The 26,264-nt window shown below is 42.5% G+C and overlaps 1 protein-coding gene across 1 annotated transcript in view; it reads left to right on the top strand.

Annotated features, from left to right (window-relative positions):
* The window catches only part of PLXDC2 (plexin domain containing 2), a 456,016-nt gene that overhangs the window by 305,309 nt on the left and 124,443 nt on the right, over positions 1-26,264 (top strand). Inside the window, exons 6-7 of the mRNA XM_083189312.1 lie at positions 2,900-3,018; positions 25,890-25,989. Of these exons, the coding sequence (XP_083045438.1) occupies positions 2,900-3,018; positions 25,890-25,989 (219 nt within the window). The remainder of the gene's footprint in view (positions 1-2,899; positions 3,019-25,889; positions 25,990-26,264) is intronic.

The following is a 26,264-nucleotide window of genomic DNA, read 5'->3' as shown; positions in this document are numbered from 1 at the left end:
TCTGCTTCTCATGGCCATGCCCCCCTCTATGTCGATTCAGTTTCGAATCGGCTGAGAATGGGGCAGGGTCATGGCTGTCGGGCCAGCCCAACAGTAGTGACCCTGCATTGAATACCCCCCCTAATAGAGCATACACATGGTGAGATATGCACTATTTTTCCATTCGATTTTGCTTCTATAAGATAATCGAATGGGCATTGAATGATTTTTCTACATTAGATGCAGATTCGATCCCAGTGCGCGCTCCCGTGTAGTTTAAATCGAATAGAAAAATAGTTTTGGCAGCCAAGACTATATAGTGAAACTCTAGTAGTAGATAGTGCAAATCTAATGTGTTCACTGCAGCATTCGATTCGATGTCCATCTCCTGCCTAAAGCCAGTGTTGATCTAAAAGCAAATTGAATGCACATCGAATGGAAAATCGAATAGAAAATAGTGGAAATCGAAAAAGGAGTAGAATAAACTTCAGAGCAGGATGAATAGTCCATATCAGAGTCAGAACTCTGGGAGGCAATGGAGTCATCTGCCACCGGGCTCCTGCTCCCAAGGGGGCACCTCTCCTCCCCTGCAAGTTTGAATCAGTTAATTGAAAGCAGTTGATATTGGTAATGTGGCAGACTTCCCCTTCTAACAGCATTTTTGCAAGTGTCACACCCTGTATTAGATCCCATGACCTTACTGGAGACAGGCACCATGTTTTTGGGGATTGCTATTTATAAAAAGCTTAAATACCCAATGCTGATCACCACACTGACCCTGTGTGTGGGACAATCTATCAACAGATGTCAGCCCCTTTGGTGTCAATTTACTAAGATGGGGGTTCTATTGAAGATGGGATGTTGCCCATCGCAACCAATCAGATTCTTTCTGTTATCTTCCAGAAGGTGCTTAATAAAAACCAAGTAGAATCTGATTGGTTTGCGTTGGGCCACATCCCATCTTCAATAGAACCCCGATCTTAGTAAATGTACCCCTGCTCAGTAAAGGAAGCAGCTTTAGAACTTTCTCATTACTTTGCAACCTGCTGCAGGATGTATTTAATTGCAGGGTGTGGATCGTTAGGTCGCCAAGCATAAGGTCATCATTCGAGAGGTCAACCAGTATTGGTCGTCAGGCGGAAGGTCAACACATAAAAAATGTCAACATGCATTAGGTTGACACAGTCAAAATGTTAACATGATCAAAAAGTCGACGTGTGGAGTTGTCGACATGGATTTTTCAGGGGTTTTTTGAGGGTCTGTGTCAACATAGGTTGACAAGTCATTTAAAAAAAAAATCATGAAAAATTCATGTCAACCTTTTTCCATGTTGATATTTTGCTTGTGTCGACCTTTTGGCCATGTGGACCTTTTTCACGTGTCTACCCTCTACCTGTCAACCATTAGCGGTCAACCTATTGACTGTTCATGCAGACATTGTTGGCCTAATAACCGCTTAACTTAATTGCAGACATTCCTTTTTCCAATTCTGTATATGTTAATGTCAGATAGTGACTACGGTACATTGCCATGGCAACCTAAATGTTGAAATTTGTTATGCCCCCTATGAGCAAATATAGGGAATCATTGTACTGGGGCCTACACATGGGGTGATTTCAGGGCAATATCTAAGCAATCTGACTAGATTGCTTAGAAAATGCCCCTACATCGCTCTGTGCGTAGGAACCATAGCGATAGTGATGCATGTCCTCACGCATCGCTATCGCCCGGCGATTAATATCCTGCATGCTGGATAAATCTAGTAAGATCCCGGTCAGGGCCAGTGTTCTCACCGGAGATCACTGGCCCTGACAGATCGCTCAGCACACATCGATTAAACATTGCTGTGTGCTGAGTGATCTTGCTGAGAGATCTACATGGCTCAGAATGCTCAGCAGTGTGCCCGTCTGTAGGCCCCTTAAGAATTGCTCCTCAGTTATCAAACAGGTATATTGTAATTATATTAAAGAATGCGCTTACTGGCTAACACATACAGAACAGTAGATGATTAGAATATGTAAATGAGCCCCCCGGAGAGGGATAAGTGTTACATCACCTGTCAATTTCTCTGGACTCCTGGCAGCAACACGAACTCTACGGGGGCACCTCTATTTGCTACAAGTGCCCAAAGGGTAATTGAATTGGTTAAAGAACATCACCCCGTACTATACTCTGTAGAGTAGACTGTGCTAGACGTATTCTTCTCCATGACAAGGATTAAGTGGTGCGTGTTTGATATCTTGTGACATATCCCTAATTAGTTTAGCTGAGAAGAACTTGGAATATTAGCATTAATTGCAAAAAAACCTTCTGCACTAGGGTGAGAGTCTGTCCCTGCAATACACTTTTTTTTCCTCTGTAAAGCTATCCTCATCTTAACATTTAACAAAATCACTGGGGCGGCCATTTTGCATTTTCACAGAGAGACCTACACATGTGTAGTAGAGTGCTAGTGTCACTGCTCAGTGCCGCTGGGGGGCCTGGGTTTAAGATAAACATGGAACTGTAGAAAGGGGTAATTAGGTAGAATACAGAATTGTAATAAGCTTGCCCAAAGAGTTTGGTATTCAAGAACCTTTTTGAAAGTTTGGAGCAGTCCCATAACTTGGATTGTGTGTGTGGTACCATCATCCGGGGGCGGCCTCCGTCACTTCCTCACCTTTTCCCTAACATGGTTCTTGGAACAGCCCTTGCAGCTAGGAGAGCTCCCGCACTGCCGCCCCTGTCTGTTGAACGTTCCAAACATACACCCTACAGCCCTTTCAGCATCCTGAAGGCTGTGTCCCAATGAATTTGCACATCACTGTATTGATAGGTTTATGTAATGTATAAATGCCTATGCAATATATATCTATTTCTAGAATTATGTTACTAATCGGTGGCCATATATATGTTGCTGATACTGAGTCCTATTTTCCAGGCACTGCGCTTGTGGTTCAGTGGGATCATGTTCATCTGCAAGATAATTACAGTCTTGGGAGTTTTACATTTCAAGCTACTTTAATCAATGACGGCCGGATCGTTTTTGGGTACAAGGAAGTAAGTAAAGTTAATTGATATTCACTCATATGTACATGTACTGTACATTCACTTCAACACAGACAGCCAAATATAACCCTTTTTTTTTTAAATAAACTTTTTTATTAAAGCAATGCAAATGGACATTTACAATTGTTTGTATAGAACAATAAAGTAACTAGATGGAAGAACAATGAGGTATGAATATTAAATATAGTGATAATTTGTCTTGCCTGTTATCACTGTCTTTGCAAATATACCATTACAATGAAACAGTTTAAAAAAATACATTGTGGAAGATAAAACAAATGGCAAATATTTGATGTGTTTTTACAAATAAATCAGTTAGTTATATAGAGATGGGAGCCCGGAGCCCTGAGGAGATGCCAGACAGATATAATCTGTGTGAATCTAAGATGATTGGGGGATCATCGCATAGTCTTCTTGTTTCGTACCAATCAGTGTTCTTAAGTGCAGCTTCAATCCTTTTCCGAAACTCTAAGGGAAGGGTGGAGCTATAACTCCCATGTCCCAAAAAATCTCGAGACACGTCTTTCCCTATCGAAAGTTGTTTCAATCCAATCCAACTGAAAAATATGGTGGAGTTTGGTTTTAAAAAGAGTAAGAGATGGAACAAGGTGAGAGATACAGCCCTGGAGCATAGTCTTACATGCGGCCGCATGAATTTCAAACCCATTTTTAAATTACTATAAATTAAAATTATTATCAGATAGAATCCATCTTATACCTTATGTTCTTTTTTTTACTTAACTTAAAATTATAAACAAATGTATATTGATGAGTTGAATTCATGACAAAGGTTAAAGCTATGTACTAACTAATACCCCTTTTACACTGCCGCAAAAAAACGGGTTTTTCCCTTGGGTCAGCAGTGGTGTAAAAAGAGGTTAACCTGTGTCCATTTACACAGGATTTCTACCCAGGTCCTGACCAGAGTAGAACACACGTAGGACCTGGGTAGAGGGCAGTGTAAATGGATACACCGTTTACAGCAACGGGGAAGCCCAACCTCCGGACCGCAGCGTCCTGTGCTCAACATTGAGGTTGAGCGGGGGTTGCACACAGCCTCTGCTGCTGTCTGCTGTACTCTGCAGACAGCAGCAGAGGCAGAGAGGAGGTGAATGGATTCCTGTGTGCGTAGATGTAGAAGATCCAGTCCAGATGCATGCAATTGGTGGGAGGTCAGACTTTAATTTATACAGGGCCAGTGTAAAGCTTCTCAACACCCTAGGCAAATCTTTCTCCCACAGCATCTACCTACCCAAACCCCACAATGCCAACAATATCCACTTTACAGCCTCTCTAGTGAAAGTGTGGTGGTGGCATCTTAGAAATACCACAGCCACCACCGGCATTAAGTACAACAAGGATGTCTTCCTCAAAGACATCCTTAATTTTGTGATAGGAAGACTCTGAGCTGAAGCCCATCCGGCCTGCACAGACATGTCTAACACCTCTGCTTGCTAGCGCTCTACCATGCAGCTGAAACCTCAGCTGAGTACACTCTTGACAACCCCCCACTAATGACAACACTGGCATCGCTGTACTGCCAACACCAACTTCTACTCTGCTGACAACCCCTACTATGCCAACACCGGCAGAACGGAGGACACTACCGGCACATTGAGACCCCGCGCTGAGCACACAGTAAGCAACTTGACACTGTGGACACCCCCAGACTGAAGACAATGCCAGCACCTCCACACTGCTGGATCTATCGGCAACTTGGACTCTGCCGGTAAACCCACATTGCTGCCCCCCTGAACTGAGGACACCGCCAGCAACCTCGCACTGCTGACTTCTTTACTGCTTAGTCCAATGGCACTCCCATGCACCACTATTATCGGCACTGCTTGCACCCCCGCACTGCTGACATTGCCAACCACCCCCTTAGATTTGCAAAGACATGTCACAATAGAGGGAGAACCTGGCCAAAGGGACAGCTGAGAATTTTATGTGAGCTCATATAAAACATTATGGGCTGACCTCATGAATATATTACCCGCCGCGCCAGTTATAATGGAAATAGAGACACAGCTGCAGGATTTCATCTCCTTAAGTAAAATAAGAAGTCTGTTATTGTGCTAGTTAATATATAAGGAGGGAATGATATTTGCTGATCTAATGTCATTGTCATCCAGCCCAGCTAATTCTCTTTGCAGCGCTTAGATTTTCTTCAGAATGTGCATTTTCCTTAATAAGTCACAACTGAGAGGTTTTGCAATTTAAACTTCTTGTGTGCTCAGCTAGGGATAACGCGGCGCCGACAGAAGATATCGTCATTTCTGATTTATCCACCTAAAACGTGAAGGAAGGTTATTTGTTTCCATGTCTACCAGTGTTTCTTCATTTAGACGGCTCAGGGAAATGTTTTTGTCTTTTATTTTGTGTTTTCATTTGCATGTTCTGCCTTTCGGCAGCAATTTGTTGTGGTGTAAAATCAATGACATATGACAATGAGGCATAGGGGCAAATTTACTAAAGCTTCCAAAAATTAGGTAATGTTACCCATAGTAGTAGTAGTAGTAAGTTTATTTATAAGGCGCCACAAAGTGTCCGCAGCGCCGTACATAGCAAACAAAAAACAAATTAGGAACCAATCGGATTCTTTCTATCATTTCCCTATTGCATCACAATGCCCCACGATTTGAGGCTCTCCGGGAAGGGGGCAGGGCTAAAATAATTAAAAAAGATGCATTTTGCGCCATTTAGCCCCGCCCCCTCCCTGGAGTGACGTCAATTCCAGCATTTGTTTCCATGGGGAAATGGGTGCAGGTGCTATGGGGAGCATGTGGGAGACTTGCCCACCTTCCCGCGGGGGTGGGGGGGGATGACAATTTTTGGGAGGGTAGGCAAGTATGGTGTATGGAAGCTTGAAAACATTTATTAACTTTTTGCATAATGTATGTTGCATGATAACTGGTGCTCCATCCAATCCGCTCCTAACTGCCATGTGTTTGAGAAATGAGAGAGGCACCATTTATCACACTGTATGCATTATTAGTAGCGCTGATAAATGGGCCGCTAGGGTCACAGACCTACAAATGATGTCATATTGTATGTCTTCCATATTCTCAATAACAGAAATCACATATGATAAAGCTAAAGTTAATCTCCCTACCCTAATACAGTGACAGTACATACTGTAATATGCTTATAGCCATTCAGGAAATGTAAAGAATAATTGAACCAACCCTTTCTGCGCTACAGTATGTCTCTGTGAAGCAACTGCTACCATCACTCATTTCCTCTTTCCTTTGCCATTTACTTGTACGTACCTACCTCATGGAATTGTGGGTTTCCGCAGCAGGAGAGGGGACTTGACTATGTCACATTGGGGGTGGGGTGCCATTTCTCTGTGAGCATTTTTTAAAGAAAAAGCCAATTTCTAATGCTGTTAAGACACCTGTACTCACAGCATTCCAATAGCCCTGTCACCCCCCCTCCCCCCACCCACTACACACATGCAAATCGGTAGTGTCTTGATTACAAGAAAGTGCTCAAACAATGGGTTGATCCACCAATATCAGAACATACAGGAGGTATACAGCATTTGCAAAGTAAATGTCCTTTTGTGGTTCAGCAAATGAGAAAGCGATATTATAATTTACACATACCTCCCAACTGTCCCGATAATCGGAGACTGTCCCGAGGTGCCTCCCACGGGTTGCAGTGTCCCGCAGGTGGGGAGCAGGTGATCAGGGACCCTTGAGCTGGAGATCAAGGAGCCAGAGTGCATGAAAGGAGCCGGGGGGGGGTTGTCTGCCCAGCTGCTAGGGGAGAGCTGAGCACGCCCTCCAAATGATGAAAGAAGGGGTCACAGTGCAAGGCCATGCCCCCTAGGTGATAGACCATGCCCACCTGGCATGTAGCTCCGCCTTTGGGAGGTATGATTTACAGGGTCATATACAAATGAACAACAAAAAAATCAGTAGTGCTGGACATTGTGTCATCCAGCTGTTGTGGAATTGTGGAACTACACATCCCAGCATTCCCTAATACCAAAACTGTGGCAGGGCATGCTGTGATGTGTATTTCTAATCCAGCTGGACGGTCACATTATGGGCACCCTTGCCCTTAATACAGAGTTTTCATTTAGTCCAGGTTTTAAATGAAACATCACAGAACATTGAGACTGAGGTAACTCATATGTAAATGGTTTGTACAACAATAATAAGTACACTTCTTCAGGAGAAAAATCACTAAACTCATGAAAACTCCACCTTACAGTGGGCACCAAGTGCATATTCCACTCGCAGTTATCATCATTGTCATTTATGTGGAAAATGATCTTTTTATATCAGATTTATATCACAAATACCATTTACCTTTACACAGATGTGTTGGAAACTACTGTGGCAGAACAATTCATTGTTTTCTTAAGAGACCTATCACTGGTAAATCTCTTCAAGTGGAAACTGCAGAATCTACCGGCACGATCAATGGACTGAATACAGAAGTATAATACGTTCAATGAGGGAATTCATTAAATGCTGAATATTTGACAGCTTTTCTTTTAAAGAGCCCCAGTGATACAGTAACAATAAAAGTAAAGTTCACTGAAAGCACTTTTCAAATGTATTGTCTTTATACTCATTAAGGGGAATAATGAGCATCCCAGGAATGACTAAATCATGTGTTTGTGGGCCTTGCATATATATATATATATATATATATATATATATATATATATATATATATATATATATATATATATATATATATATTCTGGTTAGCCACCATATGGTATGAGTACATTAATCAGAACAGATCTTTGGTGTTACATATTGTTGAAAGTGAAGGGCGATACTGTGCAGACTCCAGTCTCTCCTGTCTCTCCAGGAGGCCTAATTCTCTATACCAAGATGGTCAGTGAGATATGTACTGAGCAGGGTCAATGTTGTCTTTATGAGAGTATGAGAGTAGATGAGGGGCTGCCGCTGGCCATGTTGCTAGGTCACCCCCCACCATGTCGTCTCTGCTGTCCAGGGTATGGTAACCATACAATTTGGTTGACAGGTGCTGGACCCGGTACATGCTTGGTATCAGTGATGGCCTAGCTTCTAACTGCTGCATTGGCTGCAGCTATATAAGACAGCTAGGGCTCTATGGTAATGTCTTTGAACAAGAAAGCCAGCTATCTGCTTATCACAGCCTGAACTGGCAGTCCCAGAAGTAGGAAGCACTTCCCAATGGGATTGGATTCACTGTGAGTATTTTCAGATACAGTAGTACTTCTAATAGGAAGTCACAGTGAAGCCAGGGTAGTCTCATGGACTGCTGGAGGGAGAGTGGGTAACTGGTTACCGCCTCGTGTAGGGGGCGCAATAGATATGGGGTGCTTTGCCAAGCTGCAGTGTGGGTAGGGGGTAGTCAACCTCCTTTTGGATACAGAAAAACACAAGGGGGTACACTGCGCTAAGAATAAGTGGTAATAAACAAATGTGTGCCAATGGAATGAAAAGGTGATACATTTTAATTAAAAAACATATAAAAGAACATAGGTTATGACATATAAATGTGGGTAAAATTCACCAAGTAAAATCAATAGGGGGGTGTTAAAAATTGTCCAGTAAATACGGTACCGTATTAATGTAGCCACTGATGAGTAAGTCCGTTCCTATATTGTCTCCTTATAAATAGCTGGGTCGTGAGGTAACCAAAAGTCCAGAGTCACCCGCGGTAGGAGTTAGTGTGGAGTGTTATTCTCCTATTTAGAATAGATGTCCTCCGTTCGGGTTCAATCCTGGGTGGGCCCTTTTCTTAGGGTCCCCAGTAAGTATCCGTGATGTTTTTAGGATAATAGATAAGGAGACTGGTCCGGATCAAAGCAATAGTAGGTGGCAAGGTCCAAAACTGGATAGGAGCACCCTCTTAGTTCACCAACGCGTTTCGCCAAGAGTTGGCTTTATCAAGGTATGATAAAGCCAACTCTTGGCGAAACGCGTTGGTGAACTAAGAGGGTGCTCCTATCCAGTTTTGGACCTTGCCACCTACTATTGCTTTGATCCGGACCAGTCTCCTTATCTATTATCCTAAAAACATCACAGATACTTACTGGGGACCCTAAGAAAAGGGCCCACCCAGGATTGAACCCGAACGGAGGACATCTATTCTAAATAGGAGAATAACACTCCACACTAACTCCTACCGCGGGTGACTCTGGACTTTTGGTTACCTCACGACCCAGCTATTTGTAAGGAGACAATATAGGAACGGACTTACTCATCAGTGGCTACATTAATACGGTACCGTATTTACTGGACAATTTTTAACACCCCCCTATTGATTTTACTTGGTGAATTTTACCCACATTTATATGTCATACCCTATGTTCTTTTATATGTTTTTTAATTAAAATTTATCACCTTTTCATTCCATTGGCACACATTTGTTTATTACCACTTGTTCTTAGCGCAGTGTACCCCCTTGTGCTTTTAGTCTCATGGACTGCATCTTTCTTCGCTAAGGCTAAGCAAGGTTTTTTTTTTTGGGGGGGGGGGGGGGGGGCGGGGAGGGGGGTCTCATAAAAGGGGGTGTCTCATAAAAGTTTATTAATAAAACTAGGTAATTTAGGGTTAGAAATAACATTTGTAATTTGAATAAAAACTGAGACAGAGAGTGTATTAGTAAATGACATAGATTCCACCTGGGGTAAGGTCCAAAGAATATTGAATAAGGTTCAATATTGATACCCACCTTGTTAAATATATTCATTAATGATATAGGAAGTGACATAGTGAGAAAAATTGCAATATTTGCAGGCAATACGAAATTGAGTAAGGAAATTAACTCAGTAGAGGAAGTGCATACACTACAAAGTGACTTAATTAAACTGAAAAGGTGTGCAGAAAGGTGTAAAATGCAGTTTAACATTGATAAATGTAAAGTAATTAATTATGGGAACACAAATTAACAAGCTACTTACAGGCTAAATGAAGTTATTATACAGTAGGTAATTCTGCTGTAGAGAAGGACATTGGGTCATCAAACAGATGTAGCTGGCCCCATTCAGGCAGGGGCCGAAACTATCGCCAGCCCCCGCTAGCTGGCAGCTCCCGCCAGGGGGGTGTGCGCAGCCCATGGCAACGGAGCTCCCTGCCGACATCCGCCACCTCCCCCACTGCCACCGATGGTCCCCCTCACCACACCAACCCACCCAACCCCCTGATCCTGCCTATCTCGCTGAAGTGAAGACTGGCAGGATGCCGCTGCCCCGCCGCCGAGAGACTGGGACGAGCGTGAGACGCATGTGCATCCCAGTTCAATGGAGTACCTGTCCGCGGGCGCTCGCCAGAGGGGAGGTTCTGGTGGGCGCCGAGCAAAGATGACAGGGGCTCCATCTGTAGATGAAAAATTGGGTAATATTGTACACTGCTCAAGTGCAGCAGCAAAAGCAAACTGGACACTGGCATGCATTAAAAGGGGAATGGATTCAATGGATGCCAATGTCATAGTGCCTCTTTTCAAGGCATTGGTGAGACTACACTTAGACTACTGTGTTCAATACTTGGCACCACACCATAAAAAAGACATAAATGAATTGGAACAGGTACAGAGCATCGCGACTAAGCTAGTAAAAGGTCTCGAATCACTGGAATACAAACATAGGTTAACCAGGCTGAATATGTTTTCAATGGAGAAAAAGAGTTTGATAGGTGATATGACTAGTATATTCAAATACAGGATTGGAAATCATAAGGGCCCTTATTCTGAATCGTGCGGTACGGCCCGCGTGCGGCCGTACCGCCGATGTTTTCAGTCTGCACATGCGCAGAGGTCAATCTGCGCATGTGCAGCCCAATTCACCGCAGACGTAGTTCGTCCGCCGCAAAGGGGGCGTATAGGGGCGTGAGGGGCTTCATACCCTCATTTCCCTATGCATACGCCCCGCGTTTCATGGGCGTTCCCATGCAAACGCGGGGCGTATGCATGCTAATGAGGGTATGACACCAGTGATGGGGGCGGAAAGCTGACGTCGCCGGATGTCAGCTCTCAGCCCCCATACAAGCTATCACACGGACGATTGTCCGTGTGGTCTCAGCTTGCGGGACCTGGTGGGGCGTGCGGCCCTGCCTTCGATGGTCGCCGACCATCGAATGCAGGGGGCAGCTCCCACCATGGTGGAGGCGTACGCCCCACCATTTTCTTGTGGATCGCCAGCCGTCCGTGTACGGACGGCCGTGGCGATCCGTATAGTAGGCGGGGATTGGTTGGTGCGGCCGGAGCCCCGTATGCGGCTCTGGCCGCACCGATCAGAATAAGGGCCAAGGTACCAGGAGATTATTTGTTCACTAACAGGTCTATACTTAGGACACGCGGGCATGTACTGAGGCTCGATGAAAAGAAATTCCCTACTGAATTAAAAAGAAGATTCTTCAACATTAGAGCAGTAAAATTCTGGATCTCATTGCTGGTGGGGGTGATTACAGCAACTACTGTTAATGAATTTAAATCAACACTGGATACATTTTTGGCCACTAAGGGAATCCTATAGATATGACTTACTCAAGTCATTAGTTATAAATCAGATAGATTGAACTCAATGGACTAACTTCTCTTTTCAACCTTAATTACTATGTTAGTACTGTATGTAACTGCCTCTCTGCTATCTCTTCTTGGATGTTCCAGCGCTTTCATAAACTTAACATGTCAAAGACTGAGCTGGTCATCTTCCCTATTCCCTAGGGACTAGGCAGTACGAATTCCTCTAGACCCCAAATGCACTGTTTTGGCGTAATCCTTGACTCCATCCCACACATTCAGCACCTCTCACAAACCTGTCGTTTTCATCTAAACAATATTCCAAGGATCAGACCCTTTCTCATCCAGAATTCTACCAAAACCCTTGTCCACTCACTGGTATCTCCAGATTGGACTACTGTAATCTCCTCCTATGTGGAATCACTGACAAATGTCTCTCTCCACAACAATCTATCTGCAATGCTGCAGACCGGCTCATCTTCCTCATCAAATGCATTACGCCCACCTCCCCTCTTCTACAAGCCCTTCACTGGCTTCCATTCTCTTTCATAATCCAATTTAAGCTTCTCACACACACTTAGAAAGCTCTTACCTACTCCTCTCCCATTTATTTCTCTGACCTTATCTCTCTTTACACTCTCACCCATCCTCTTCGCTCGGATAATGTACACCACCTCTGCTGCTTACTGATTACCCCCACTCCTACCTCCAAGACTTTTCTTGTGCTTCCTTCTATCTCTGGAATTATTTGCATCTCCCCCTCAGACTCTCCACCTCTCTACAATACTTCAAATTGACTCTTATTGTCTATTCCATCTTTGTCACCCCTATCTGTCTGTACCTCCCCTTAAGAATATATACTCCCTGAGAAGATCCCTCTTCCCTCATATACTTTATCTTCTATTGCTGTACTTAAACCATCTTTGATGGCACCAAATCTTGCGGTTTTCTGCCACGCTGATACTTACATGGGCGGAACTGCTGGTGCAGCCGGTTCAAGTCCAAGCAGTTTATGGGGCCTGCTGATGCCTGCACGCATGCCGCTGTTTTCTCGGGTGACAGCAGTTGTTGACCAAGATGAAAACGTTATGCACTATGTCCTCTCTGTATTTCTCCCTCTATACAGTATGTAATCACATCTAATATTGGAGGAGATTGATTGACAATCATTGTGATATCCATTTCCCCTTGGATCCATTTAAACAATCAATGATTGTTATGACCACCATTCATTCTGTCATGTGTATGGTTAAACCTTCATCTGCCCCATACACAGGGTGGTAAATAACTGAAATTTGAAACCCTGGAAGCGCTGAACACCTTTCTTGTTTTATATATGCTATAAACAATTTTCTTTGGGTGTTTTTGGATGTTACCCAATACATTGACTGTTTAGCTAAACTCAGGATTCATTGTGCGCACAAGAAAACCAAGTACATTTTACATTATGCTTCCAAAAGATGTGGAAAATATTATATTCATTAAAATGATTTACAAATTATATGAAGAAGACCTGTGCCGCCGATTACAACAAACAGACATGTGTTCTATATCAATGGATACCAATGGAGATGAGCTAATATTGTTTGAAGATGACAATGATATTAACAGAGGTGAGGATGATGATGAGTGTGACATTTTCCAAATATGACCATAATTCACTACACTGTTATCTAATTTGAGCCCATTGGCTGTAGCTTGGCTTGTGGGGGCCCAAACAAATGAAGCACTTCAGCTACAAAAGTGGCATTCACTGTTGCTGAAGTGTTTGGTTTGTTAAACTGTGCATGTCTATTTATATATACAACATAGAGGAGGATGGAAGGGTTCAAGGACAATTCCATCTTGCAGCACTTGTAGAATATATTTAGGAAAAAACATGGTACTATACCTCATAGACAGACTCTCTGGTGCACCCCGTCGAAGTAGGCAAAAGGTCGTCGCAAGCAAAAGGTCAACATAGCAATGGTCAATACATGAAATTGTCATCATGACATTTTTGTAATTTATTTCTTCTTTTGGAATTTTTCATATTTTACCATCCAAGTGAACTCCAATTGTGAGAGGTAAAGTCCGCGCAGCAAGGAACCTGGCCAGAAGCATGGCAAACAAATCAAGCCATGTGAGTGTATGTGGTACAATAATTTGTTGTCCATCAGATGAACTCCAGCTTTTCAAGTTTATTGGTGTGTAACTTTAGCTAATTTGGAATTTGTAGCTCTGTAGTGCAACTAATCATTTTCTTGACTTCTTTTTCCACCTTTGTCATGTCTCCTTGGCTGTTTTTCTTTTATGGATTTTTCTCTTGTCGGATACTACAAAACAGTTTACCAAATTTAGTAATTTTATAAATTGATCACTTTTAATGAATTAATCAATTAATGAATCAGTCAATAAATGCTTTACCGGCATGCCAATACATTCTCTACTACAAATTCCTTATATTGTCTGCGACCTCTTCTTTAAAAACTTTCTTTCTATGGGGTCATATAGTTTATTAAATTGCTGTGCCATGGTGTTACATAGATGTGCTATATTCTTTTTAACTGCCATGGGTCTGTGCCGCTGCTCTGTCACTTCATTTAGCCAGCCAGCCTTAGCTGCGAGGTGGTCATAATTGACTGGTAAGAATATAAGTTAATGTTATTGAAGTTAATACAGTATGAACAAAAACAGTCACACATTCAATTATTTTAGCTGTTTTTAGCTATATATATATATATAAAATTACAGATTTAAAACTAAAAACCCTTAAAGGGTTGCCTTGTCAAAACTAAAATACACAAACAAAACCCTGCCATCATTTCTACCGTCCATATGATTACTATAACTATAGTTCCTAATGTGCTTAAGGGTAAACCGCCTAAAATAAAACCACATTGAGGTTAAATAGAGAAGAACCCAATCTTCCATTGGCCAACTCTGGGTGTTTCCAGTTGGAAGTTGCAAGTTGGAAAAACTATTACAAATGTTTTTGTCAAAAATGTATAAGTTTCCACTTTTCTTGTATCAACTCTACACACCGGCAAAATGGATACAACACACAGTAAACACTCCAAGGGTAGAGCTCTGTGTAGTCTTGTTTTATGCGCTTTTATTACACTCATTGCCCTTAGCGTAAGCATAGCATTTCCGATGGCTCTCAATACATGTGTTGCCCTTGAGGGCATCTATTATACTCTTTGGTACATTCTGTGCAGAAGGCGATCGTGCCAATATAAATATCAGCTGCCAATGAGATAATTGCACGGCGCCATCTCTGTAAGGTGCAGGCTGTTTATTATAGGTGAAACATTTTCAATGTTGGAAGTATAAATCAAAAACATAATACAGCCCTTTATGCGTTGCATTATACCGCGTTCTGTCCAAGGAAACAGTTGGCAATACCGCAACTTAAATTAAATCTTCTAATTAATCAGGATTACTTATTTGCTAAATTACAGCAGATGTTCCTTTATCTAAACCTTGGCCTAACTACCCGCATTACATTTTGCATTTCGCTTTCTTTGTACACAGATGGAAGGTTTTATCCTCATAAACTCTGCATTGTCCATGGAACAATTGCGATACAGGGAATTTATCCTTTTAGACCCAACTTGGCGTTCTGTTCCACCTTACCTGGCAGGGCTGATGAAGTTTGTTTGCTTGCTCCTGTGTGGGTTTCCGTTTTTTTTTTCTTCTGTGTGCTTTAACGTGGATGCTTGAAATCCCAAAATACTTCTGAAAGAATCTGCCCGGCATTGTTAATTCTCAGAACAGGCTTCTAAGCTGATCTCTGTAATAGCTCATTTACTTATCTGTGCGAGGAAAACACTAATATTTTCAATAACCTTCACGCTTGGTTGGTTGCCTTTGCAAATTTAAATCAGAAGTGATATCTGAAAATTAAATGTCATCACCAGAGTATAAATCTGTATTTTTGATGGTCATGCACAGGTTAACTTACAAAGCGATACTGAATTCTAACTAAAAAGCCCATTTATATATGGAAGGATATGAAAGTCATTATCTCTGTATGCTGTGGGCTACTTTTATGTGTAGATTGGAAGAATGGGGGTTTCAGGTTAGTACGGTGAGCAGTATAGCGGCAGCCGTTGTCTCAGCCACTGCTGCTAACTTATGTAAGTGCCGCTGAAGTCGTAGGGGTTTCGTTACTAAGTTGGGAGTTCTATTAAAGATAGGATCAGATTATGGGCCTGATTCTAGTTGATTCAGTCCCCGGCGTGTTTGCATCGTGTGCTTATGTTCTGTGCATGCGCATATTCGCATATGCCGGGCTTCTGAGTGGGTGCCCTCAAAGACTTGCATAGGCTCCATGACACTTGCACTGGGGGGAGGGGGGGCATCCGCCCGCCCAGTTCTCGGAACAGGACATCGCAAGTCTAAGTCAGCCTGTGACCATCGATTGAGTTTGCGACTGCGCGCTACCCTGCGAATGGATGTTCCTACAAAAATCCGTTCGCAGTGCATCGTGGGTATTCACTTGCCGGCGGGGGCGGGCGTTCGCATGCCCGGCGGGCGGTGTTACAAGACTATCACTGCTTAGCGAGCCAACCAGAATGACCCCCTATATCTGTTATCTTCTAGAAGGTGCTAAATAGATAAAAATCTGAATCAGATTGGTTGCTATGGGCAATGTCCCATCTTCATCAGAACTCGCACCTTAGTCAATAAACCCCATTGACACAGGGAAATTTAGTAAGATTGTAGTTCTATTTCATATGGGTGTTGCTATGGGCAACCAATCAGAATCTACTTCTTATGTATTTAGTACCTTCTAGAAGATAATAGATGGGATCTGATTGGTCGCCCATAGCATCATCCCATCGGAAATAGAACTCCCATCTTAGTAAATTTCCCCCACAGCGTCATAATTACCTACTTTGTGGCTTCTCCCTACGGGAGGAAGTTTCTGGGTCCCACCGGAGGGGGCAGTCCGGGGAAGGGGGGTGGTGGGGTCGCCGAGATGTGAACACCTTATTGAAGCCCCGGTTGTCATTTTACAATGCTTACATTACCGGCAAAGCCAGCTCTATTTTTCTTTCTACTTACTCTTTCTAAACAGGTAAATTGCCAAGATGTGCACAGAAAGGGGGAGTTTTGTTCCCCACAATGTTTTGTGTGTGCGAATAGTGGGGCTGGATACTGCACTTGCAACCCACACCCCTGTTACCCACAGTGGTGTGTCTTCTACATCTCCTCAGACTCCTAGAACTCCTCAGACTCAAATGTAAGCTATATGATATAGGGTTAGTACAATGCTTCTGCTGATGTCATTTTTGGTGGTGTCACAGATCTAGCAGGTGCGCTGTAGGTATGTCAATTTAAAAGTTGGGCAGTTTGTGTATGGTGTTACTGGCATTGGGTGTTGCACCTATTGTCCTGATAATGGCTCCGCAGCAAGCCGAAACTTCGACTGGTGTTTCCACAAAGCATGGATTAAAAATCTCCAATACTATTTATATGCCTGGAAAGTGCTCTTTAAATACTCAAGATATATATATATATATATATATATATATATATATATATATATATATATATATTCCTTCTGCTCCAGCCACCCCACTGAACTTAGAGACTTGTTATCGCCCTGTCATCTACCATCTTCCTGTCACACCGGCCTCCCCAGTTACCCACTATCTCTGCCTCCTCAGTCACCTGCTGTCTTGTCACCCCAGCCTCCCCAGTCACCTGCTTTCTCCATTTCCCCTCCCTCCCCAATCGCCTGCCTTTTCTATCTGCCTCTCTATCTATCTCGCTATTTCATCTCCCCAGCCCCCCCCCCATCACCCGATATCTCTGTTTCCCTAGTCACCTTCTATCTCATCACCCAGCCTCCTCAATCACCTGCTATCTCCATTACCCCTCCCTCCCCAGTCGTTCAGTATCTCTGTCTCCCCAGCCTCCCCCCCCCCCTGCACCTGCGATTCCCATTAGCCCACCCTCCCTAGTCACCTGCTTTCTCTGTCCCTCCAGGCATCCACTACCTTGTCACCCCAGCACCCCCAGTCACCTGCCATCTCCCTGTCACCCTCGCCCCCCATTCATTTGCTATCCACCTGTGCCTTTAAGATTTTGTGGTGCCAAATTCCCTTACCCTAAAAAAATTATGCTCATTCTGGCCTGTGTGTTGCACAGCAATTGTTGCTGGTGGCACTCCACAAGTGGTACAGCTTAACCAAGTTCATTTAGCCAGGTTGTACATGTATAGTATTGAGCAGCTTCAACTGTACTGTGTAGAGCAGCCTGTAGCATGAAGGTATTGATGGGCATTGTAGTGCACCAAGCAGAATGATGGTAAACCCCTTGCTGGTTAATGGTGCCTTGACCCTCCATGCTAAACGTGGTGTTATAGTGCACTTGGGATACTTCACGGGCTCTGCAAGACCTAGATCTCTGTGATAGCAACAGAGGTGTGACCGTTCTCTGGGAACACCAGGGAGATAAGATGCAACAACAGGTCTTGCTTACAACATGATGTAGGTAGGCAACGCAGAGTGCTTGTCATCCAACGAGAACATGTGTGAGTGTAAGATCCATAGTTTAACTCTTCCAGATGCTACATTGGTGTCTGATGTAGTGTCCATAATGTATAGGCTGAGCTTTATGGAGTGTTACCATTTTTGACTGTATAGCAATTAACTCTGTGACTGTGGACCTTATTCAGGTCTGTTCGCAGCAGGGCTGTGTTCGCATGGGGACCAATGTTTTATTAGTGCGCATGCGCATTTCTGCACATGTGCATAAACACCCTTACATATACGTGCACCTTCCATATCTTTCGGTGTGGAAGGTGTTACTGTGTAACATCCATTTGCATGCCCTGTGTGCGAATCGCAATTCGAATGGGTGGCGCCAGCCAACCATTCACAAGGTGGGGTTTGGTGGACTCGCAACCTGAATAAGGGCCCATGTGCATAACTGAAAGCTGTATGTAGAAGGCTTTACAAACGCCAAATAGTCATTGCAGTACTCTAATAGAGGCATCCATACAAACATGACTATATTACACACTGATCGTTAAAACAGTTTCATTGGTTTGTACACTAGAGATATTTTCAGTTCTAGACACTTTTATGCTCATCGTAATGTTGTTTTATTTGCTACCCAAAAGGGTTTATGTATTTCAGTCTTTTCAGTTGGCTAAACGCATGCTAATCCAAAACGAAAAATGTAATTACTCAGCGGGAAACACAAACAATTATCAGTACGGAAAGACTAAGGGGGAGATTTACTAAAATGACTCAATAGAAAAAGTGGGGGCACCGACCCCTACCAAACACATAGGCATTAGCTATCATTTATCTAAAACTTTATAGAGAAACATAGCTACAATCTGGTAGCTTTAAGCAATACCCCTCCTTTTCTGTCTCTAAATCAAAAACTGAACCTTAAATCTAATGATTTTGACATAAGCAACAAAAAAACTTACAGCTACATTGTAAAGTACACTCTACTGTGATACATTTCCAGTTTCTTCTTAAAGAAACTCTTTGTGATGTCAAATTTAATAGACCTACAACACTTTCACCCTCACTAGTTTCAACTGCTATTCCCTCTCATTTAAAACATGTTTGTCCCTTGCTCCTATCTCTAGTCTCCCCTAGGCAAAATGTAGATGCCTTTTAATCTTGTTTCTCTTCTTCTCTAGACCCTTCTTTTGTTCCCATTACCAACCTTTTTTGTCAAGATAAGGGTGTCTACCTTTATGAGACATCACCAATGCTACCCTGGCTGCCGTATTAGCATATTCTGCCCCCCCCCCCCTCCACACACGCACACACACTCCCTCCACCATGACACTGTACTCTAACCTACTTTTTAAACACTGCTTTCTAATTGTAAATTTAGTGTAAGGAGCGCTAATATATTAGATTGAGATAAATGCAGAAATAAAAATAATATATCAAATAAGTAGTGTGACCTGTGAAAAACAAATTGGGTTAAAATTAGGTGCAGTGGGAGGTGCAGTGTGCCTTCTCCCGGAGGTCAGCTTTGCGGCTGTGATGGTAGCATGAGTATTGATGGTGGTTTCTCTAAATAATCTCACTTCAAGACCCTTATTACTGTACCTCCCTGTCATCCCACCTTAGCTGCATTGTTGCCACCTTTACCTTTGACACCTTCCTTCCTCTCTCTACTTGACTTTGTCAATACTTCATATACAAAATAGATTGTATCCACTGAGATAATACTGTCCTTTATAATTTACTTCTTCACCCCTCCATCAAGACTTCTGACCTGGCATTCTCCACCATCCATCTGTAAGGAGTAGAAACAATGCCCTTCTCTTTTCCTCCTATTACACCACCTCCTTCTTGACTCCTTTCTCATCTACTCCACTCTCTTCCTCCCAGTTGCTTCTTACACTTCACTAACCTGGTTATCATCTCTATGCTATTTACCGTACCCTTGTCCTTCAGACAAGTCCTGGTCTCCACCATTATTAAAAAAAAACTCTCCCTTGTTTTGACCCTGCTTCCCTTTCTAGTTACTGTCCCATATCTGCAAGGTGACTTATAAACACCTCATCTTCTTTCTCTCCCCTTTCTTGCTACTAGATTTAAACCAAAATGCCTCATCAAACTTGCGCCCAGGGACATTTCTATATTCTTCACTTTTTTACCACATTAATTGCTCCTTTCTCCGCAATTTACTGCCATGGATCATTTATTGTACTGTCAAGTCACATATCTAATCGATCCTTCTACTTCTCCACACATGAATTTAATGTATCCTGTAGTCAATGTTTGTATTTTGTATTCATTGATCATGTTGGAAGTTCACCATTTAAGATCTTGAGTTAAAAAAATATGTTCAGAGAGTTGGTAACTATCTAGGATAAACTAGGGGCTTTCATAATGTGGTTTTGGATTTTATTAAGCTTACCTGAAGAGGGCAGTTTTACTGGAATACTTGAAGGCTTGGAGATGTCACTTTATCAGGGTTTCTCTTTTAAGTCCCAGATTCGGTGCACATACAGTACAGGAAGAGGAGGCTGACAAGGGCTAAAGCGGTGTTGTAGTCAAGTTCATTACCTGAAGCTGGAACATGGACTTTGGCTATCAGATGGTCAATAAAGAAAGCTTAGTCAAGCTACAGTCCTAGGTTTGAAACGCTCTATAAGCATATAGCAAGAGTCAGTGGTACATTATAAGTCAGAGGGATACATAGATAGGAAAAAGAAATGGCAAATATCACAGACAGTCTGTACCCAGAGAATCCATACTTGTGTGTGCTGTGAAGGCTCATTAGCAGTACAAATGAGCATTGACAATCAAATGTTAAGTCTGTTACTGCTATGTGTTGCACGCAGCAGGCGTACGGCGGGTAGGATGGGGCTGCGCTCCCGTCCAGCCGCCTGTTTTTCCGGGTCTGGCGTCAGGTTGCCGGGCAACCAGAGACGCCGGAGTACAGAGCGGTTGGACGCAGCTTCCGTCCTCCGCCCTCTCATCTCCCAGCAACCAGGGACGCCGGAATGTGGCCGGGGAACTGCCCCCTCACGGCGGCGCCGTTGCCTAGCAACGGCTGACGCCGCCAGGCAAAATAATAGCACGGCCTCTATAAGGCCAAATAGTAGGCGGAACACAGGTGTCCGAGGGGCTATTAATTAAGGCGGGGCTGAGCTTCTGCTGACTCTATCCACCTGCCTGAGCTCATTCCTATGCTCCCTGTGATTCTTCCCAGTGGAACGCTGTTCCCTCGGTTTTCCTGGTTCCCTGAGTTGCCCCAGCAGGGGGGTTATATTTTGTTCCTTTATTAATTTCCTGCCGTGTTAATTCATTTACAGCAGGTCAGGCTATTCTCTGTTTATTGTGGGGCCTAGCAGGAATTTCCTTCCTGCCTCCCCATTCCTTGGTTTTCCTTTATTGTGTATTGCTTTTGTTGTTTGGCTTTATGGTGTCTGCGACAGGTGTCGCAAATCGTAGCGACTAGGTCGCTGGCGCTTAGTGGCGTTAGCCAGGGTCCGGCAAGTCGCCGTTTGGTTAAACTTCAGTTAGGTTCCTTAGTTAGTTTGTCCTGTTGACTGTACCCTGGGGGGTCCCCGGCTCCTTGTCTGTACCTAACACCTGTCTGTACCGGAGTTAGGGTGGGCTTAACTCGCCCTTCCAAACGTGACGGCTACAGGCGAAGACTAAAAACACCTGCAGGAGTCGGTCACCCAGCCTGGGGGGTACAACAGAGTCAGAATAGGGTTTTGCCGTGGCTGTCCTGAACAGCAGTCCCGGCTGCAGGGTAACACCCGATACCTAACACTATATAAGTGTAGGAAGCAGAGATTGGTAGGAGAGAGGTCAGTTATAGGAGACTTAGAGAATGTAGTGTTGGTCTGAGAGTACAGTACATCATTCATCATCTCAATGCAGCAAGGAGGTCAAGGAAAATTAACTGTGTGCAGTGTACTTTAGCTTTGGCAATGATCAAATCATTGACCATTTACAAAGTACAGTCTTTGTAGGTTGTTGGTAATGAAAGCCTGACTTAATAGGATCTTGCAAGTTGTGTGGTTAGTGTAGGCAAGTTTCTCAGGAAGTTAATATGTTTGATAGCAACACAAGTGCACTTGCAGGAGGCGGTTTGTTGCCCGGAACACCCCATAGACATCATAGTCTTATAAACCTTCTAATAGCTGAGGTGTACCTTGTACATGTCTTATCACCCTTAAATAAACATACTAAATTCGTTAAAAAGATGTGGAGCCAAGATTTGGGAGCCAAAAATGTCAGCTATCTATTGATAATACAAAGGACATTCCAATTTAGCGCAGGCCAAAAAATGCAAACCCAACAAGAATTGCATTGCAGATCTTGTCTGCCCTTTGGGTGCCTTTAACACAAAAATAGATTTTTTAACTCGGCCTCAACCATGAAAATTGATTTGCCATCCTTTCCCACCAAAATAACAACCATTTCCATTACCACTGCAAAAATAAAACCAGGGTAGAAAGTGGGGTGGTTTCTTCAGTGAATGAGGCCAGAGCCCTAAATCCTGAGTCTAAAATAACATAGCATACAGTAGCATGCCCAGAGCCCTAACTATTGACCATTGCTCAAGCCAGCCTTTAGTCCCAAGGTTTACGCTACACCAGGCTTATGGCAGACTTGTGTCATTCTTCCAGATTAACCTTGTGCATTTTAAGTCTGGGTGCTCAAAAGTGATCAGACATAACAACATGATGAGCAGTAGGAAGAGGCCTGGGACCATGACATTAAAATTAGAATAATGCAGCAGAATGCTAGACCTATGGGCTGAGATTAGCTGCGAAGATGTATACATCTCAAGAGGAGTTGACTACGATATGTTGACAGTCACAATTTTGACATTCATCATAAGAGTGTCAACATAGTCATATTGCCAACATTCATCATGTAGACAGAGATGACTTGTCAACATGTTGGAATGTCTATATATTGTCCCTGGGGGCTTAACCTTCTACTAAAAGCTGCAGCAGCTTCGTGTCCATGTGGTAAAGTGATCATCAATTCAATGGTCAGACCGCCAATGTCCTAACATTCTGGTAAGTATTTTTACACTATCTCTGACCTAGCACTAACTCTCACTCTAGCACTTAAATACCTTTGTTTCATGTTTTGAAACCTTGTTTTATGCACAAATAAAATATATTTGTGTGTATTTTATGTGCTTGGTGTGTTTGTACAACATAAATGCAAGATACTTCAAGATACATCATTGGAATATAAAAATATTCTGAAATACGGAATAATTCGTTTTTCAAAATTCTTTTGGTCCCGAGCATTTTCGGTAAGGGATACTCAACCTGTATCTATGCTGCCTTCAACATTTTAGCAATGTTGACATCATAACTGTTGACAATGACAGTGACCTGTCCACACAACGTTGACGTTGTTGTTGTCTTTTTGACTACATCGATTCAATAATACTGTACATTAACTATTGTTTCCTTTTGGCTAATTCATATGAGAATTTTAATCACTTATTAAAGTATTTATGTTTAAAATGTGCTTATAGATTTCCTTAAGAGCTATTTTCACTTTCTATTAAATCGTCTATAATAGAAAACCTCTTTTATTTTTTTTTTCTCTCTAGCAAATCTTGATTTAAGACTGTTAGAACACTGTATTTTTTTTTTCATTCTAAGTCAGATGATGGCCAACATTCATCTTACAGACAGTTCCAAGGTCATTCTGCGCAAGACTTTCTGAGCGGTCTTACGAGCTGGTTAAGAATTTGCATTTTGGCCTTCAAAACAAATCGTGGACATTAATTTCCAAATATGATAAACTTTTGTACATACATACATACATAGAGAATAAAAGTTGATATTTGTATTATTGAGTGTCTTATACTGTATTTGTTAATTAAAAAATGTGTGTATCTGCCTATGAAACAATCACCATAGAGGCTGTGTGATCTGTATTAAGTGAGTCATTTCCTTTGCTGTAATATGTTTAGCAGTCATTTGCCTTCAATCTGAATGCTGACAATGTCACAAAAGCAATACTTGTTTTATTCAGAATTTCTTTCTTATGTGTGCTTTGAAAACAAAGATAATACTTTGATTTCTTTTAAAAATATATATCTAATAGCCAGAATAACTGTGTGCTTGATGTTTCCCTTAAGACCATCTATTATTGAAAAAGATGTAAACCATCCATCCTCAATTTTCTAAAACTTGGTACACACTAGATGGCACTGTAAATTATATGATATCGCTCATATATCGTTCAGTCCTCCAGCTCACCACATCGGAAAAGCTCGCATGTTTCATTGCCGAGAATTAGGCGTGAGCGTGTTGTGCATGCGCGCCGTCCTTCTTGCTGGACATATCGCATGGTAATAGTCGCACCAGGAGCCGCTCCAACAAGGGTGGCTCCATCTATTGTGCATACATCGTCTGTGGTCACATCCAGGAGTATAGCTGCCGTTGACGATATTCTCAGATTGAGCGGCACGTACAGAAGATAGAGGACCTCGCTGGTTACTCAAAGGTGCGCACATCATTAACAATATAAGACCAAATGTATTAAGCATTAAGAAGGGATAGAGGGTGTTGAGAAAAAGGAACAACTAATCTGCTCATAACTGTCATTGCTCAAACACTGCCTGTAACATGACAGTTATGGGCTGATTACACTGGTCCTTTATCTCTCTTTATCACCCTCCTTTTCATCTCTTGGTAAAGCTTAACACATTTTCCCCATAGTGCATACACCCTGGAGAAAATGTCATTATGACTAATCGTTATCGGACATATCGTTAAAATGCCATCTAGTGTGAACACTAGAGTGGCCGCCCAACTTGTAAAACCTTATTGCGATAAGATGAATCGGCAAAGAAAAACAAACAGGAAGTGGAATCAGCGGGATTACAGTACAGGCGTAGACAAAGCGCATGGACTGTGGAGAACGGTTGCTTCCTTATCCAATGTTCTATGCATTTACTGTATTTTTTCATTATTACTACTGTGATGTTAGTGTTGATGATACAGTTTGTGGAGTTATTGTGCATTATTTATTAATTAGTATTTTCCAAAAATAAGTCTCACATAAATATATTATTCATTATTTGTCATTTAGTTTGATATATTTGGTTAATAAAATACTTGATCCAAATACATAGGCTCTCTCTGCACAAGTTACATCTGCCCCACCTGCAGTGCACATGGTTTTGTCCATTTAATAAGGGCCTATGTTCATGTATAAATTTGCCATGCTATATTTGTGCAGTCATAACGTAGAAGCTATTGCAGGCTTATTCCATTTAATACGGCTGCCATGTAGGTGATAATGGTACACGTTGGGCACCACCTGGGCTGTATAATGTGCTGTATTACATCACGTGGTGTGTGAGTCTGGATAAATGTATGAATGAGAATTGGAATAATATGGCCATCAATTTTGTGACAGTAGGCAAGTATGTAGAAAACAATTTGGGAGACACATGGCAGAAAGGAAGCAGAGAATATACCCAGGGCTAGATTACAATTCAGCAGTTACAGCCCCAGGACGACCAGCAGCATAGTTGGCCACACAATCAGCCATAAATCCATAAGTATTTAAATAGTATTTCTTTTTTCTCACAAAATTATGATTTATATTTATATTATTTTGTCTTTAGGGAACATTGAGGCTAATAGTGTAGGGAGTGTGTAGTGTAAGCCACGCCCATACAGCACTGACCACACCTACACCACACTGGCCACGCCCACACAGCACTGACCACAACCACACCACACTGGCCACGCCCACACAGCACTGCTCCTTAATCCATCCCTGAGGAAGAAATACTAGTCACTCGCAGGGCAGAATGAATGTATGAAGCTAAAGTGGTGATAGTTTTACCTGCTATCCTTTATGTATTCCTTACAGTGTGTAACACAGATACATATGTCTGTCTTGCAGGTCCCAGTACCAGTAATGGAAATAAGCTCTACCAACCATCCTGTGAAAGTCGGCCTCTCCGATGCTTTTGTGGTGGTGCACAAGATTCAGCAGATTCCTAGTATGTATTTTCTTTGATTTATATGGGACTATAATGTAACAATCACCACGTTTTTATTGTCAGCGATCCCCTATACCAAATTGAGAAAAAAAAGGGGGGAATAGTGTCCCTAGGGGCACTTAAGAGCGCTGGATCACAATAATTGGTGATGTGGATCACAATTAAAACACTTATATCAATTTAATAACCATCAACAGATGAGACTGCTGCCGCTTTAAAAAGAGGATGTGTGACCTCTTCAAATATCAAAAAGAAAGGGGGGGAAAGTGATTTTA

The sequence above is a fragment of the Crinia signifera genome, chromosome 5 (genome assembly GCF_055691185.1).
Source record: "Crinia signifera chromosome 5, ASM5569118v1, whole genome shotgun sequence".
Classification (NCBI taxonomy): domain Eukaryota; kingdom Metazoa; phylum Chordata; class Amphibia; order Anura; family Myobatrachidae; genus Crinia; species Crinia signifera.
This window is presented reverse-complemented; position numbering and strand designations above follow the sequence as displayed.